Below are 18492 nucleotides of genomic sequence, written 5' to 3'. Positions count from 1 at the left end.
CTGGTGCTTTAACCTGCATTATGCGTTAGCACATTATGCTACTATATGTATATATACACTGCTGGCCAAAATCTTAAGGCCAATGAACATAAAGAAAAATGTGCATTTTGGGTTATTAGACTCAACCACTTATTTGAGTAGAGCTTCAAAAGATGAAAATAAGAAAAGGGAAAATAAAAAAAAAAACTTTTCTAGCATTTAATAGGGAATGTGAACACTATGAAGTTAGCCTAATTACTAGCTGGTCAAAATTTTAAGACAATACTGAAACGAAGCGTTAATCGGTAAATACGTAACGAAATTGAGTCATTTGTGTTCAAGCATTAGCGTTGTCAACATCTCCCACTGATATTTTCTGTGCTACATTGGGTAAAAACATGGCAAAGGCTAAAAAGTTAACAGAGTTTGAACGTGGCAGAATTGTCGATAGGCTAAAGCAAGGTCTCTCTCAACGTGTCATCATCGTTGGTGAGAATGGGCGTAGTAAAACTGCTGTTCCAAATTTCTTAGACCCAAAGACCTTGAGGGATACGGAACGAGAATTTCAAGTGATCGGCACAAGAAAATTTCGCCGGCGTTGAGCAGGAGGATTCGACGGGTTGTCCGGCAAGACACCAGCCGATCGTCGAACCAGATTAAGGCACTTATGGACGCAGAGTGCAGCTCAAGAATAATAAGACGGCATTTACGAGGGAAAGGATTTAAAAACCGTAAACGTCTTCAAAGGCCACGCCTCCTGCCGCACCACGAAACAGCTCGGTTAAACGTTGCTGAGAAGCACCAAACATGGGACGTAAAAAAGTGGACGAAGGTTTTGTTCTCTGATGAGAAAAACTTTAACCTGGATGGTCCAGATGGCTTCCAACGTTACTAGCATAAGGATATCCCACTGGAGACATTTTCTACACGACACATTGGAGGAGGTTCCTTCATAATCTGAGGTGCTTTCTTCTTCCGTGGAACAATGGAGTTTCAGTTTATACAGGGGCGTCAAACAGCAGCTGGCTACATTGCCATGTTGGAGAGAGCATCCTTATTGACTGAAGGCCCTCGCTTGTGTGGAAATAACTGGATCTTTCAGCAGGACAACGCTGCAATCCACAATGTCTGCAGGACAAAGGACTTTTCATGGCGAATAACGTGATTTTTTTGGACCATCCAGCGTATTCGTCTGAACTGAACCTCAATGAAAATGTCTGTTGGTGGATGGCAAGGGAAGTCTATAGAAATGGACGTCAATTCCAAACAGTGCATGGTCTTCGTGAAGCCATCTTCACCACTTGGAATAACATTCCAGCCAGCCTTCTGCAAACGCTTATATCGACCATACCAAAGCGAATTTTTGAAGTTATTCGCAATGACGTCATTGCAACTTACTACTGAGACCTTTTACTGGGCATTTCCTACCCTGTTTAGGAGTTCTTTTTGGTATGGTCTTAAACTTTTGACCAGCTAGTATTTAGGCTAATTTCACAGTGTTCACATTTCCCCTATTAAATGCTAAAAAGTTTTTTTTTATTTTTATCTTTCGAAGCTCTACTAAAATAAGTGGTTGAGTCTAACAACGCAAAATGCATATTTTGTTTTTATGTTCATTGGCCTTAAGATTTTGCAGTGTATATATACATGTTTTTTCTCTTCGGATAAATAGGTGTAAGTAACCATGGATAATTTCACACAATTGAAGTGCTTGTTTGAAAGTTATTTTGTTGCTAGTAAAAATGTCACTAAATTTAAAATGTATTCTGGAATATTGGCTTCTCGTCTTCAACCCAGTTGTGAATAATGACATTTACTCTAGCAAAACATGTTATCACAGACTGAGAAATGTCATAGAATTATATCTTCAGTGTAATGAAATTATATGTGTATAAAACATTTTAATATACTGCTTACAGGTTAACAGTAGTTATACTATATATTTAGAATATTAAAAAAATAGCATTCAAGATGCGGAGACGCTATTAAGTTAGGCTTTCCTTTAACTGGTGTATTGTAGATAAATCTTGGAGGTGCTCATATAATTGGCTGAAATTGTACACAGTTTTACACAACACATGCGACTCCAGATAAAATCACAGCTGATAGGCATATTACAGAACATATGAAAACAAGATTGTAGCTGTCGGCTACATGTATAACACATCAAAACAATACTGTAACTGTAAGCAACACGTATAACATATTTAAGGTAATTTTGTTGCCAGGATGTTTTCAGGTGATATTTGTATTGCGAAATGTCATATATGACAATTTTGAAAAATGTCTTCTTTTCATTACCTTGAATGTACGTCCAACTTCTAAAATGTGATGTTTAATGGTAAACATTGAAACCCTTCTTCAGTTAATGTTCCTTACATCGTGGTCGTGAAATCCCTCGTGCTAATTATCATTACATAGTAAAAAATGATACCCTTCTTCATTTAATGCTTTCTACTTCCTGGTCATGAAAGCCCTCACACTGGTTATCATTAGATGGTAAATAATGAAACAATTCTTCAGTTAATGCTTTCCACCTCCTGGTCATGAAAGCCCTCACACTGGTTATCATTAGATGGTAAACAATGAAACCCTGCTTCAGTTAATACTCATTACCTCCTAGTCATGAAAGCCCTCACACTGGTTATCGTTAGATGGTAAACAATGAAACCCTTCTTCATTTAACACTCCTACGAAAAGTGGGGCCTAATAGGCCCCAGAGCAACTTAAAAGGTTATTAATATTAGGCTAATAATTTTGTATTTAAATGAAATTGCCATTTATATCCATTAATGAATGGATTAACGAGATTCCCACTGTCCCTATCTACTATCTAGCGAAACCACAGGGGAACGGGCTTGGAGAAATCAGGACTAGAAACGTCTTTTCGTAGGAGTGTTAATGTTCCTTACCTCGTGGTCGTGAAAACCCTCACGCTATTCAGGTTTAGTTGTTGTTTACTATGGGAATTAGAATCGTTTCTGAAGTAAAATGTACATTTGACAAATGTAATTAACCGAAGAACTTGCTGTATTTTTCATACATTCCTCTTGATCTGTTGATGTTATCAGGGCTGAAATGACTGAAACACTATTTATAATGATTTATTTATTTATTGAACTCATTGAATTATTAGCCGGGTAGTTCTAGTTTTGGACAGATATTATCAAACTCTTGTTTAACATCTTCCTTACCATTAGCTATAGTAGTAAAAAGTTTTCGTTTTTTTCTTTGTACGTTTGGTTCAAGCTTTCATTGCTCCGTATTTCCTTTCTTCAGAATTATTTTAATAACGAAATTTTAATTATATTTACAGAGAAAGAAAAATGATTAAAGGAAACAAGTATGTCGTTGAAAATAAAAATATCTGAAATTGTTCTTAACATTTGAACGAGTCTTATGATCGAATGGTCTGTTTTGAACACCGGTTATTTTAATAAAAACGCTTTTGAAATATTTTTATAACTTGTGCTCCATGTTTTATTATTTATCTTCTGAAAAAGCTGTTGCACATGTTCATACGACTTGTGTTCTTTGAGTTTATGATAACATAAAATTTAAACAGACTTGTTCTTTCGGTTTTAGAAAAAGGCACAACGTAATTTAGACTTTTGCTCGAAGCATTGGGAAATACACTTTGATAATTCAAACACTAAATGATCTTAACATCATAAAATGTTACATAAAGTGACATATCTATCTGCTCCCTGGAAAGTGTACATCAGAAAATGATTTGTAAATGCTGATATGGACAATAAGGATAAAATGAATTACTAGTACAAAGTTCTTTTGATTTACTGTTAGTCTTTATTAGTACAGTAGTAATGTATATGCAACTCAATGTTTCAAGTGACATACAATGAGAATTCTTTACTTCTTCCCTGAGATGCTAAGCCACTATAATTATCAATAATTTACATTTTTCATTTAGATTCTTCGCAACTGAAAACCAACAATAATTAGAGGTGATCTGTGAGAGTTCAGAGCTTAAAACATTTAATAAAAAAGTTGGTTGTTGTGGCCCTTGCGTTAGTTCAAGCCTCTGGCGTTAATAGTCACTGTCACCTCTACACTCCACGGAGCATAACCCCAACCAGGATTTTGCTTTTATTTGCTCTAAGGTTTAAACAACAATTTTTTGTTTCGAACTTACGTGCCTTATTTGGATTGAAATCGTTGTTTTATTATGACACATAAAGCAAACATGAATACAAAAAACAAGTTACAGGCAAATAATAAAAAGAAAATAAAGCATACATGGTTTTCAAAATGTATGTGATGTGAAGCTGTGTGTTTGAAAATATGTAATTAAAAAGAGGGCATGGATGTATACATCATTTCAGATTATGACAGAATTTCACTTCGACTAAGAAAACGAAATTTTTGCATACTATTATTATTTAATTATATAGAGAATTAGTAATGAAAGTGTCGTTTTTCATTTTAAGTTAGTGTACAGTTTGAACTGTTGCATTACACGCGCTGTTTGTCCTTCTCTCAGAAAATCTTCAGTAATTAATTGCAAATACTTTAATTCTTATTCTGATAGTCTTGGATCAGTTTGCATCTAATCATTAAATCTTTGAAGAGTTTTTTGTGTAGGGAAAAATACAGCTTTGTTGTAATAAAGACTGAGACATTTTTTGCATCTGAATTGTATGTCAGTGAACCATTTGTTACTTACTATATTTTCTTTGTCTCTCGTTCTTTTCAGGTCAAAATGTGCTGAGCACAATAAATCATGCACAGTTTCACACTTCCATGGATGTCTTCGTTATTTAATCTCAAGTTGGCTGTTCCGTGGTAGCCGCTTTATCCACCATGACAACGCTTGTTCCAGCTCAGGCCCCCGTGCCCTCCTTGTCTGAGCGTTTGCGGCAGGCTGCTGTGGCAGGCCAAGCCGACAAAGTTCAAGAATTGTTTAAGTTAGGAGCCAAGATAGAAACTGATGCTGTAAGTAAATTATTAGGTTAGTCAAAACTAACTAGTTTGTTTGTGTATGTATATCTATATTTAGTGTTTTTCACCCTTTCTTTATTTTAGAAAGAACACAGCAGAACGTTTTATTTCCACACAACATGGAGTTATCCAGAAAGTCTGGGTAGCTTTGAGAAAGCTTATTTTCATCGTTCCATAATTCATTACACATATAACTGAGTAAATCTTCTGGAACTATTTATAAGCTCCTGTTAAGTGGTTTTGATTTTGTTGCTTCCTAGTGGTACAGCCATATATCTGCAGACTTACAACGCTAGAACCAGGGTTTCGATACCCGTGGTTGACAGAGCGTAGATAGCCCATTGTGTGGCTTTGTGCTTAACCGCAAAAAACTTCTCACTTTTGTTAAATACCTTAACTAATATTGTGAACTGTCGTTTTTCCAAGAATGAATTAATAAAGATTGTGAAGTAATATAAAAGAAGTTCAACACTAAAAATAATTTTGGTTACAATTTCAACAAAAATGGAGACTAAAGAAATGCTGTTCGAGACAAACGTTGCTTTCGGGCGAGTTAATAAAGTTTGGAACAAGTTTGACTGGGGTTCTGTCGGTTTGGCCAAATGACCCGAACCGGATTTCATGTGTGATTTTTGGCTTCTTCTATCTTCCATCACAGCATCAGCTGCGATTTTTCTTCCACGCAGAGGATTCACATAGCTGTTGACTTGCGGAAGACCGATAAAAAAACATTAGAGGCTATTTGAATGTGTCACAATCACAGAGACATAATAAAAAAAATCAATCAAAATTTGCTTTCTCTAAAGAAATGTTTTTTAAGACATCGCTAGTGGTTTGTTAAGCACGGAAGACTGTAAGAATTCTTAATAAACCTGTTTCGAAAACGATAAGCCTAACCTTGGACAGCTGTTTCTAAATAAGAACAAAAGTTTATGGATGAGGTTCACCTGATATAAAGATCATGATATGTATAACTTGTTGCATCAGAGATCCAGAAAATAATGATTTAGGACAATGATACAACTTTTGTGTGTTAGATTTTTTTGAGTGTTTTGTTGTAGCAAAGCCGCATTGGGCTACCTGGTGAGTCCACTTTTTATTTTCATGTACTTAACATGAGGAAAGCATGACAAATTTCTTCTTGTAAAGCAGAACGCCCTCTACAAAGCACAAGAGATATCAACCAATTCTGAAATTATTTTAAAAAATTAACAGTTTTGTTTTAAGTTGTTTAAAATATTATTTTTTTTACAAGTTACGTCTTTACAGTAAGTAAGAATATTTCTAGATCTCTTATGTACATAAGAATGTTCGCACCAGTGATCGAAATGTTGTACCTGTTTTTAAAATATTTCCCTTACTGTACAAACTATAACCTGTAATAAAATGTTATTTGAAATTTTTTATTTTTACTTCAAGGACGAATATCAATACACAAGAAGTATCGTTTTATTCGTACTGTTTATTACAAATCATCAAAAGCGTATTGGTTAAGACTCGCTGGAAATAATACCAGCCCAGCATGGCCAAGTGGATAAGACGCTCAACTCCTCATTTAAGGCTCGTGATTTTGAAACCCCGTCTCACCAAGCATGCTCGCCCTTTCAGCCTTGGGGGCGTTATAATGTTACGATCCATCCCACTATTCATTGGTAAAAGAGTAGCCCGGGAGTTGGCGGGGGATAGAGATAACTGCCTGCTTTCCCTCTAGTCTTACACTGCTAAATTAGGGACAGCGCAAATCGCCCTCGTGTAGCTTTGCGCGAAATTTAAAAACAACAACAAATAATATCAATAGATTAAAGTAGAACGGATGCACATTAATAATTGTAAGAAACTACTCCAGGGAACATATTAGCTAGAGTTTTATAAAAGTAATATTATTTTAAGAGGAAGTCGCATTAATGAATTAAAGAACAAGAACAGAGTTAGCCAGCTTTCCCGTCAAATGAAGCCTATCGATGTATCAACATAAAAGTAATTTACGCCTCGTGGACCTGGGCCGTCGATAAAATACCGTAGTACTTCGAATTTAAGACGCTCTTTCGAGTTTATTAACGAATCAAAAATGTTAATAATGTATTTATTTAAAATTAAATATAATAAAAATATACAGGAACTTAAAAATTTTCATTGCAATAATGTTTCTTCCTGTTTTCTTTATGTAATCAGAATGCTACTCAGATGTTTCTTCTGACTCACTGCTATATTCTGAAGTTGAAACATCTTCATTGCTTGATTCACTATTGTCCCAAAGAATTTCATCTCGCGTTCCATCTTCTGTATCTTCCAAATCTGATGGAAATTTTCGACTAACTGTTGTCCTTCGTCTTAATGATAAACCTTATTTTTTCATAAACTTTTCATACAAGCCACGACTAGTCTCGAAAGAAATACCACTACTTTCAACATATTATTTTACTTTCAACATTGAGACTTCTCTCATCACAGGCAGTCTTTTATTTATTAACTCTCTAGTAAAACGGTGGCATCAATTTCAGAATGTCTTCCTTTTCTTGAGTCAGAAAATGACTTTGTATTTCTCTTGTAAGAAAACAACCTGATTTTCATACCGCACCAACGACGTATATTTGCCTCAGTTACTCTACACTTTTTACGGCTGCACGATTCTAAATCTGTTAAGCGCACAAAATAACTTTTCTTTTAAATTCAGCAACGCGCGTGAAACGCTTTTCCATGGGTAAAAAACGTAGTAAATTAGCGTCTGAACAACAGAAAAATCAGACAAGACTGAGGACGATGATATCCAACTACAATGCTAGAGGCGGTGAAATCGACAAATTTGACGTTTTTACGTGTTTTTTAGTCTTTATAAGCTAAGTTCTTTTTTAAAATATGGCCCAACCTGTTTGTTGATGCAGGATTTTTCATCAAATTTTTGTTGTTCGAATAAAATAATGTTTTCGAGATTTTCGAAAAGTGAAAATAATACCTCGAATTTAAGACGCACTGCAATTTTCAGTTCAGAAAAATGTGAAAAAAGGTGCGTTTAGATTCAGAGTAATAGAAGACTGAATACTGTTTGTGAGTTTGTAAGATTCTTGTATATAAATCGTTATTTGTAATAACCGTTATTATAAATTGTATTGTTGTTTGTATATTAAAATATTATTGTGTTAAAAAAGGAAAATGTGTAGCAAATATTGTTGGCAAATGCCATAAATTTGATACATGTTAACATTTAACTAACTTTTAGATTAAAATTAATATTTCCGGCTATGTGTACGTTTAATACGTAACATAAATAAATCGGAGATTTATCCGATATAAACTATAATATCTGATACTACTTATTTTTGGAAGGAGTTAATGATTGTAGTTGTTGTTTTATTGAATTAGGTTTTCATTTCTTTGAGCAAATATTTTTGTTAGCCGCCGCAGAAACTGTTTAAAATATATCGTTTAATAACATTTTATTAACTTATATTACTTCTCATTATGGATCACCTGCTTCGTAATTTACCCCATTGTTTATATAATTCAGAAATTAGTTTGTTTTGAATTTCAAATAAAGCTACACAAATGCTATCTGCACTAACCATCCCGAATTTAGCTGTGAAAGATTAGAGGGTTGGCAGCTACTCATTACCACCCACCATCAACTTTTGGGCTACTCTTTTATCAATGAATAGTGGGATTGATAGTAACATTATAGCCTCCCCTACACACACACACACACGGCTGAAAGGGCGAGCATTTTTTGTATGACTGGGATTGGATTCCGCGACCCTTAGGTTGCGAATCGTGTGCTATAACCACCTGGCCATAGGCAGCTTATACAGACTGTTGTGCCAGATACTGTCAACCAATCTCTGTAAATGTAATAACTATTGAACTGTTACTTCGGTTGAAACATTCTACAGTTGTTTCTGTTGTTTTGGCCAGATGACCCTGATGAAAACATCTTGAAGTTGTACGAGGTTTATTGAATTGTAAAACAAGAGTAATTTATTACAACGTTTTTCTTCCACACATTTCTACAGACAACTAATACTGTTATCAGTTGTGTCGTTATCGGGTTTATCTGCTGCCTTTTATTATTTGCGAAATCTTGTAACTAACGTAACTTACTTTCGTATAAAAGAGGTTATTGCTGTAAAAACGGATAGTATGTAACTGACCACTTAATAAATTTTTACTTGTCTTACGAATAACCAGTACATTATTTATGATTGTTATTTTATATATTTATCTTTTTTTTTTTTTTTTTTTACAGGAGGGACGTACAGCGCTCCATCTAGCAGCTGCTAACGGGTATGTAGATACAGTGAAGACACTACTTCAGTGTGGGGCCAAAGTGAATGCTGTTGACCAGGTATTGTAAAAATAACGAGAGAGATACAAAAACTCCTCGTGCTTTGTTTTGTTTTAATGCACATGGCTGTTACTTGTCTAGAGTAATGTAATGAAATGGTCATGAAACGTTTTTGAGGAGTCCTGATTTTACCATTAAGTTATACATTTGTAATAAACTGCACCATTTAAAGCCAAGTAAAATAAACAGTTTTTACCAAATACAGATATAAATGAGTTGATGAAGATATCGATCTGAGCGTTAGTCATATAACTCGGACATTTCACAAATGTCCATCTACTCGTGGATTAAAAAATCTCATTCATACTTAATCGTGTGGTGTAAAACGTCCAAGCCGACGAGATAACGAAAAATGATTAGTTAAAACCATAATATTATGGTCGAAATGATACATTTCCCAACGAAAATCCTTTTAAAATTGGCACAATTCTGAGAGAAACAGCTTTCGTTGTTCTCACTAAGCGAAATTACGAATATGAATTTTATATTTAATAAGAAGAATGGCACAGTATCCTTTACTCCCAGAACCCATCGTGTGTAAGTTTTATTTTGAAAAATATAAGTTCTTTGTGTTGTACTTAACGATGAGTGACCTGTATATTTCATCCAAACATGTGTGCAATTTTCCATGTTTTGTTAATACTGCGTGTTTCAACAGAATCAACAGAACTTTCATTTATCTGTCTCAGTCGACTGAAGACTAAAAAAAATACTAACAAAATGAACGACTATCGTGTGTAACGTTTCTGAAAGATATGGTCCTTACGATTCTTTATCGATAGTAGTTTTTGATTTAAAACAACTGGGGGTGCTTAGAAACACTTTTTTCTCTTCGCCTCAACTAATTATATGGAATATTAAATGGCTGAATGAGAAAAAAAAACACACACACACATATATATATATAATAAAATAAATACAAAAAATAAATAAAAATTAAACAGATAAAATACTTATAGTTTTAATTTTTATACTGATAGTTTTAGGAGCACAGGTGAGTGAGACTACACATGACTTAAACAGATTAATCTTAGATTTAGTCCTGGTAAAAGATAGCGTCGGTAATAGTGATAAAAGTGAATGAGGAATTCCGAAACAAAGTATTGCAGTCTGTAAGTGAAGAAAAGACAGATAATAGGATGTTAAAAACAATTACAAATAATACTCCAAAGTCCATTCAGGGAACACTTCGGAATACCTTGAGGGTTCTCCTGTAGAACCAATTTTACCGAAATGTGCTTTACATAAAATTTTGAAAAAGTAGAGCAGGAGTAATAAAATAGTGTCTGACATATATTAAGTGCGTTGAAGTATATTTTAAAATAATTTTAGATCGCGTTGGAGTGGAAAAGGAGATAGACTATACATACAAAGAATTGTGTATGTAATGAAGAAGAGGGTAAACAATTAAGTCATTAGTTAACCACAAGTGGTATTTAAGGTCAGAGGCCAACTTCGTTAAGAGCTTGTAACTGAGGGTTACGAAGATGAACATGACTTCATATAATAATCTAACTAACCACGAATAATAATTAAGGTCAGAGGTCGACTTCTATTATGAACTTTGGAAGAAGGGTAACACAAATAAACATGATATCTTATAAACATCTAACTCACCATAAGTAACAGTTAGGGTCGAAGGTTGACAAGCCAAGTTACACAGCATTTTAAAGGGTTGTTGTTTCTGTCGTATGGAGAATACCATCATATCTTCATGGATCGTGTAATTCTTGTGAACAAATATTTCAGTCTCTGCCCATGTAGAAGTTTCGTGGGGAAATCTCAGGCTGAAGAAAATAGTGACGAAATTATATGATTGGTTTTACAAACACCTATTTCATATACATTCGTCTATTTGAGCCGGGGTTTAAACACTTGTAGATTAGCGCTTTTTCCGAGTTAAGAGGTATACAAAAATAGGTGTCTAACAGTATATACATTTATCTATTTTAGCTGAGGTTAGATATTTTCTATTTAGCTTATTTTCCGACTTTGTGGGTACACAAAATTGTGTGTATGGTGTCATATATGCTTACCTATTTTAGCCAAGATTAACCATTTTCATTTAGATTATTCACCGAGTTAATGAGCATACAAAATATATGCATGGCATCACATATATTTATCTATTTTAGCCAAAGTTAACCAATTTCAATCTAGTTAAAATGTTAAAGTAATATACTAAACGGAAATAAGAGCATCCACATGTAACAACATAAAAAAAATGTTGATAGTTTTACACAACTACAGTCTATTATTTCACCATATATCTTCCATACGATACAAGTATTCAACCTAACATCGGTTTTGGTTGTCTTTTCGTTTGTCCATAAGAAGTAATGCTGTATTTACAAAGACAAGTAATATATAAAGTCGCATACCAGTCAGTTTGTGTGACGAATCGCATTTGTAACGATTAAAACAAGTTTTGAGAAAGTCGAGAAACATTTAAAGTATGCGAATGGTGAGGAAAAACCTGATAAGATACGATAATATGACTTAAAATAATAAATATCGTAACTCATAAAAATCATACTATATTTGTGTCTATTTTTATCTGTGTTTGTTGTTTTGTTCCCAAGTCATAAATGGTGTTTCTACAGTACGAAAAAAAGTTGTTTAGTTAATATATAAGTCACGTATTACTTGACAGAAGAACTGTGAGGCTAAATTAAGCTAAAAATACAGGATGACAGTTTGAAGATCAGAAATCACAAATAATCAGTGAATATTTTAAAATATTTAAATGAAAAGGATATTTGTGTTGTATACGACGTTAATTTTTAGTATGTTAAAAAAAGAAAAGTATATTTTAATGTATACCCTGTTAATTTTACATGATAAACAGTGCAAACCAAATTCTGCACAGCTAACAGTTAGTTTGTAAAATTAAATGTAAACTTGGCGGGTGTTTTTTTCTTTAAGCCTTGACACGGTTTCCAACAGTGGCACAAAACCTTATAAGATTTTTCATTATAATTTTATTTAGACCAATTGTATTTATGCTCTTTGATACCAGTTTACATTTAAACATAATATTTTATAGAAAAATAAAAATATTATTTTTCCAGTGAGTGAGCCAAACATTTCTTCACGATAATGTAATTAGACGCGAAGTAGGCTGGTTTGTTTCAGGAAACTCTGTCTGTGTATCTCAAACATGATCTCTTGTGCATGAGCAGGTCGATCGCAGCCTCACGTTTAGGTAATTACCTAAACCTGCATATAGCAGCCGCTGCTATTAAATGGCTTATCAATATTATTTACTATATGAAGTACAGGAAGAGGTTACGCCATTTTGTTTCACAAACGAACGAAGGAACAACCCAACTCTTTAGTCAAAAGTTGAACAACCCTAAATGTCGGTGACCCGAAAGATACAAGCTTATAGCTCGCCAGTGTTTTTGCAACTAACAAAATCTGTATTCCTGAGTAATTATACGAATCGTTTTTTTTTTTACTTAATCCTCTAACTACAGAACAAATTTGTTTTTTGCTTGATGTAACGAAAAAGGTTGGATGAAATCGCTCAATTTGTGTCTAACTGTAATGGGATTAATTGCATTATTGAAAGTGACTTTGATAAATTTTTATAGATTGAAAAAACTGATTCTCAATACATATTTCTACTTGATCAACTATTTGACTCTGCGGGTTATTAATTATGATGGTAAAGGTAGTGAATTGTATTATGAATTTCAAAACTGAAATACGCTGTGGGTGAAATGTACGGGTTATTATAGAGTTGTAGCCGAATATTCTGATAGGACAAAATTTGATGATGTTATGTCAAAGTGTCTCATTGACAACCAAGCAAGCGCAATAGGAAATTTCAACCAAGGATTACTGGTTTTGTGAGCCAGCAACACCAAGTGTAGGGCATGTGTTTACCTGATTCAATTTTATTATTTCTCACGATCTCTGCCTACCTATCCTTAAATATGTCACATTTACCCTGGTTTCAGGCACGAGACTTACAACACCTTTCACGCATAAACTTGGCTTCTAGCACGATACTTTTTTTTTGTTTTCACACACAACTTCCAGAGTTGCTGCTAGTATAATAATAGGTCATCACATCTTGGGAAACACTAGAAATAACTAACACTTTGAAATTCGTGAAATTTGCTAGTGTTTATGTGTTGAAGGAATATTCTTTGTTTCGTACGTTGAAATATTTTTATCATTATAGTTTATTTGTATTTGTCAGTTGCACAGACATAGTAAACATTGTTTGCAACAAGAAAACCAGTTTTAAAGTTTCGTATTTTTTTTTAAATGTGATATCTAAACAAAATACCTGATCACACATTTAGTATATCATCTAAAGTCTCAAAATAAAAATAGGTTTTTATATAAAATGTGGTTGAAAACGCATGCAAAATTTACCTTTCGAAATACCTAGTGTAAAAGACTTTTCAAGGGAACAATTTTTTATCTCGGAATCCTGGTCGGTGGTGTTGGTTTATTACACTTATATATATATATATATATTTGTATAACAGTAATCAAAATATATGCAAATATCCCAATTCATCATGAAAATGCGTAATTAAAAATGAATTTGCATTTATCACAATACATAGTTCTAAATTAGCGCCATCTGGCATTTACTATACTACTTTGCACCACAATCATGAGCGGCATACTTCCAAAGGGCTCAGCATGGCCAGGTAGTTAGAACTCTCGACTCGTAACCTAAAAATCGCGACTTCGAATCCCCATCGCACCAAACATGTCTATCCTTTCATCTGTGTCAGCTGGGGGGACGTTAAAACGTTACGGTCAATCTCATTATTTGTTGGTAGAAGAATAGCCCAAGAGTTGGAGGTGGGTGGTGATGACTAGCCGCCTTCTTTGTAGTCTTACACTGCTAAATTAGGAACGGCTAGCGCAAATAACTTGTGTAGCCTTGTGCGAAATTCAAAAACAAACAAGCAAACAATACTTCAATGTGTCTAACGCACGCTGATTGGCTAAACTGTCTTCGCCACACCAATCGCTATAGACGACATATAATCAGCACAAGCCCAGTCTTTACGATCAACGATGGCTATATTTTGTGTCACTGCTTTTTCAAAACTACAGTAATTATATATGTGTGGTAATAATCGAAGAAATTCATATAATTTTATATTTACTAAAACACTTTTTTTTTTAATTCTCCCAAAGGTGGTTTACCGCTGGTAAATGCAGTAACACGGAAAATATACCACTGTTAGAAGGTTTTACTTTGCATTCATAAAAGTTGTTGTTCAATTTCTTTCTTTTTTTTTGCTTTGGAGGTGCACTTTCTCATAGATTATTTGTGAATGATTATGTAATGTTTTTACATCGTAAATGAGGTGGAAGACGTAGCATTAAGCTTAACATCCTACTTATCATTGTTTCTTCTACTCTAACTAGTGGATGGAATGAATGACACTGTCCGATTTTCCACGTGATAAAACTTCGGATATTATTTTATTTAAGATTACGATCTCATTCTAATTTAAGGCTTGGTGGTGTCAAATGTTATAAACAGACTCGTGAATATATATGAGTGACTAAATATGTGATTGGAAATCAGACAGGTTCACACCCTGCAGAGAACTTAAACATTTAATTTATTATGTGGTAGATTTTTTTGTTTTAAAAATTAAATAATTAAATATTTTATGCTATTAAACATATAAATAGCTTAAAATTTAAAATTCACTTTTGAAAGAAATACCAAAAATATATTTCATTTCTTAATCCATATTTTTATTATGCGTCAATTATTATAATTTAAAAGTACATTTTTGCTCTATGTAATTTCGAAGCAAAATCGGAAAAATATTAAAGATTTCACCATTCTGTGTAACTTTTACTGATTATGCACATATTTTATTTTTCTTTAAATTATGAAATAAAAAATCTTTGAAAGTTTCGCCCTTTGATGCCTCAAAACTAATAATTTCATTGAAGAGGAGTTCTTTCAAAAGTGGTTGCACTAGATCTCTAACGATCTGTACATTCAATCAAAAGTTACGACCACAATTTTGAGGGAGAGGGAGTGGTTAAAGACAATTAAAACCAAACGTCTCCTAATGCCTGCCTGAAAGTAACATAACTTACGATGCTGGTGGTCCTCCACCAGATGCACTGGTCAGTAACAATGGCTCTTAGCTAACACGGTGTGAGGCCTAATTCTCACGGAGCCATAAACTGGAAAATTCAGTTTCTGGCCATTGTAAAAACTGTGTCTACACTGATTGTAATCAGTAACCCAATAGGATCGTTTATATGTTTTGTAACGACATATTGGATTCAACCTGAAACTGGCATTTAGTGCTAGAAAATCAATGTATTAGAGTAGCATATTTAGGTTTCCACAAAACCTTTTTATAAGTAAGACCTAAAATTTATATAATGATACGTATTACAAAGAGAAAATGCTGTGTATACTGAATAACATTGTTGTTGTTAAGCACAAAGCTCCACCACGGGTATCAAAACTCGAATTCTAGCATTGTAAGCCTGCAAACTTATCGTTTAGTTATTAGGTGGTCTAAAAAAATCGGCACTGTACATGATTAACGAATAATTATTGAAAATTTTCCATTTACTATTAACCGATCACTAAAGTGGTTATCAGCAATTGTCTTTAAGGGACAACCTTGATTCGATTCCCATCATTTACGATCATTATTGCAACAATATTGTTTACTTTATTCTTTTTCTAAAGAACTAATAATTTTCATGTTTAGTTCTTACATACAATGTCTTAATATCGCCCCTTAGTGGCTCAGCGGTATGTCTGCGACCTTGTAGCGCTAAAAACCGCGTTTCGATACCCGTGGTGCTTAATTCAAAACAACGACGTCTTAATATTTTTTTCCCAAAAAATATTGCGTTTTTGCATTAACTATGAAATTATGTAAATGATATATTATCGCTATTTTATGAATTTTATACATTTTTAGATGTATAATTTTATCTAAGCTTAGTAGATCTGTATATATACCACTTGGTTTGAGGTTACTAACGGCATATATCTTAGCTGTACTATGTGCAAGTATAGTTGTTCATATTGTTTATTTAACATAACATTAAAAAAAAGTTGATAGTGATAAAATAGTGGAAAAAGAACAACAACACACATAATGCTGCAGTTTAGCGTATTCGTTTACATATACTACAGGGTGTTCGGAAAGTCACTGTGCAGTTTTGTTTGTTAATAAATATATAAGTGCACAGTGACTTTCCGAACACCTTGTAGAATGTGCATTATGCTTCTGATAGATTTCGCCTTTGGAACTTAATTATTGATAATTGTGTCTCAGACTTTTAAAGCCCAACTTCTTACCTACTTATACTAAGTATTCTGTTCACAGTGTCAATATTTTTTAAACGTAATTTTATCCCAGTTTTTCTCGTCTTGTGAATTAGTATTTGTTTCTGATTGTGTTTTCACTTCTTTTATACTTTCCATATACTGTGACAACCAACATCATGTTGTCAGTTGTGAGCTCTTAAATTAATTTGTGTGTGTGTTTCAGATGGATGGAGTGCATAAAGAAATTATTAAACCATCTATTTCTACTTACCTGAGTTTCTGTGAATACCACATGTAACGGAATATTGAGAACACCTTACTATTCATTCTAGTTTGACTGTTTCTCTTGGGAAATGCACTTTTTCTAGAGAACATCTAAATATAGTTAAGTTACTAAGTGTTTATCTGCGTTATATGTTATTTTAGAGTATTCATACAGTTTCCCGGTGGAAGAGCTGTAAATGTAAGGACTTATAATGCTAAAATCCGAAGTTCGATTCCCCGTGGTAGACACAGCAGGTAGCCCAGTATGGTTTTGTTCTAAAACAAACAAAGAAGGAGCTACAACTATGTGTTTAAAATAAGAAACCTTAATAAAGATAGATATATAATAACGTGCACGAATGGAAGTTCACGTTTTGGCAGTCTCACCAATGTTATTTAAACTAAAGATCAGCAGTGAATTAATGAATGAGTTTATTTGCTTTCTTCTCAATATTCCGAACAACTGAACCGAAAAAGTCATCGCTCCTCGTATGTACAACATTATGTTCTTTCTGGCCATCAGCGAGGCAAATCGTTTAATGTAATATTGTGGATGTAAAAAAGCTAAATATCACGTGTGTAGTGTACAGACATTGTCCAATACTTTCAGACAGATCAAGTGTGTAGTGTACATCAGACTTCTATCGTCAACAGTTAGAGCTTTAATATTTCACTTAAAGAAAAGAGGCCTGCTTTGATCAATCGTAAAGGTGTTGTGTTACACTAGGATAAGTCTCGTCTGTGCTGATAAATGCTGTTGCAGAAAATCTTGTGTCAAAATTTACAAATAAAAGCCATCTTGCAGATAAAAATAACTTAAAATTAGTGGTTGTGTAGAATAAACAGGGCTACTGCAGGCACATTAAATGTCTGACAAAAGTACGAGATTATTTATGTATAGGTAGTTACAAACATTATCAACTATATTAGTAGTATGATAAAATGTAACCTAGAAATTAAGTAAATGCACCATTAAAATATTTAACATCTTATTTAGAATTCTGGTGTTGAAATAAAACGGATATGAATCAGTTTTTACGAATCTAACAAATGGAACTAATAAAATATGCAAACGTACGAAAATTAGCCAACTAATAGTTCACGAGATGGTTACGGCGGAAGGTAAAGAAAGCCTTGCTGAATTCCTATTACCTAAAGTAAACATTGCAATTTATTTCGTTGTATGTTCGTATCATTTATTGCGTAGTCTAAAACTAGCACTTGATCTGTCTGAAAGTATTGGACAGTGTCTCTATACTACACACTTGATCTGTCTGAAAGTATTGACAGTGTCTCTACACTACACACTTGATCTGTCTGAAAGTATTCGTTAGTGTCTGTACACTATACACTTGATCTGTCTGAAAGTATTCGTTAGTGTCTGTACACTACACCCTTGATTTGTCTGAAAGTATTCGTCAGTGGCTGTACACTATACACTTGATCTGTCTGAAAGTATTCGTTAGTGTCTGGACACTACACCCTTGATCTGTCTGAAAGTATTCGTCAGTGCCTGTATACTATACATGTGATCTGTCTGAAAGTATTCGTCAGTGTCTGTACACTACACACTTGATCTGTCTGAAAGTATTGGACAATGTCTGTACACTACATACTTGATCTGTCTGAAAGTCATTGAGTGGCAGCAACTCAA

General features: G+C 33.8%; 1 protein-coding gene across 4 annotated transcripts in view; it reads left to right on the top strand.

Annotated features, from left to right (window-relative positions):
- LOC143258616 (uncharacterized) overlaps positions 1-18492 on the top strand; it is a 141640-nt gene that overhangs the window by 51421 nt on the left and 71727 nt on the right. For all 4 annotated transcript variants that reach the window (XM_076517836.1, XM_076517834.1, XM_076517833.1 and 1 more), the window contains 2 exons: positions 4694-4932; positions 9176-9274. In XM_076517836.1, coding sequence (XP_076373951.1) covers positions 4801-4932; positions 9176-9274 — 231 coding nt within the window. In that variant the 5' untranslated portion in view covers positions 4694-4800. The remainder of the gene's footprint in view (positions 1-4693; positions 4933-9175; positions 9275-18492) is intronic.

Source organism: Tachypleus tridentatus, chromosome 8, assembly GCF_004210375.1.
Source record: "Tachypleus tridentatus isolate NWPU-2018 chromosome 8, ASM421037v1, whole genome shotgun sequence".
In the NCBI taxonomy this organism is placed as follows: Eukaryota; Metazoa; Arthropoda; class Merostomata; order Xiphosura; family Limulidae; genus Tachypleus; species Tachypleus tridentatus.
The sequence above is the reverse complement of the archived record's forward strand: the minus strand, read 5'-3'. Positions and strand labels throughout refer to the sequence as shown.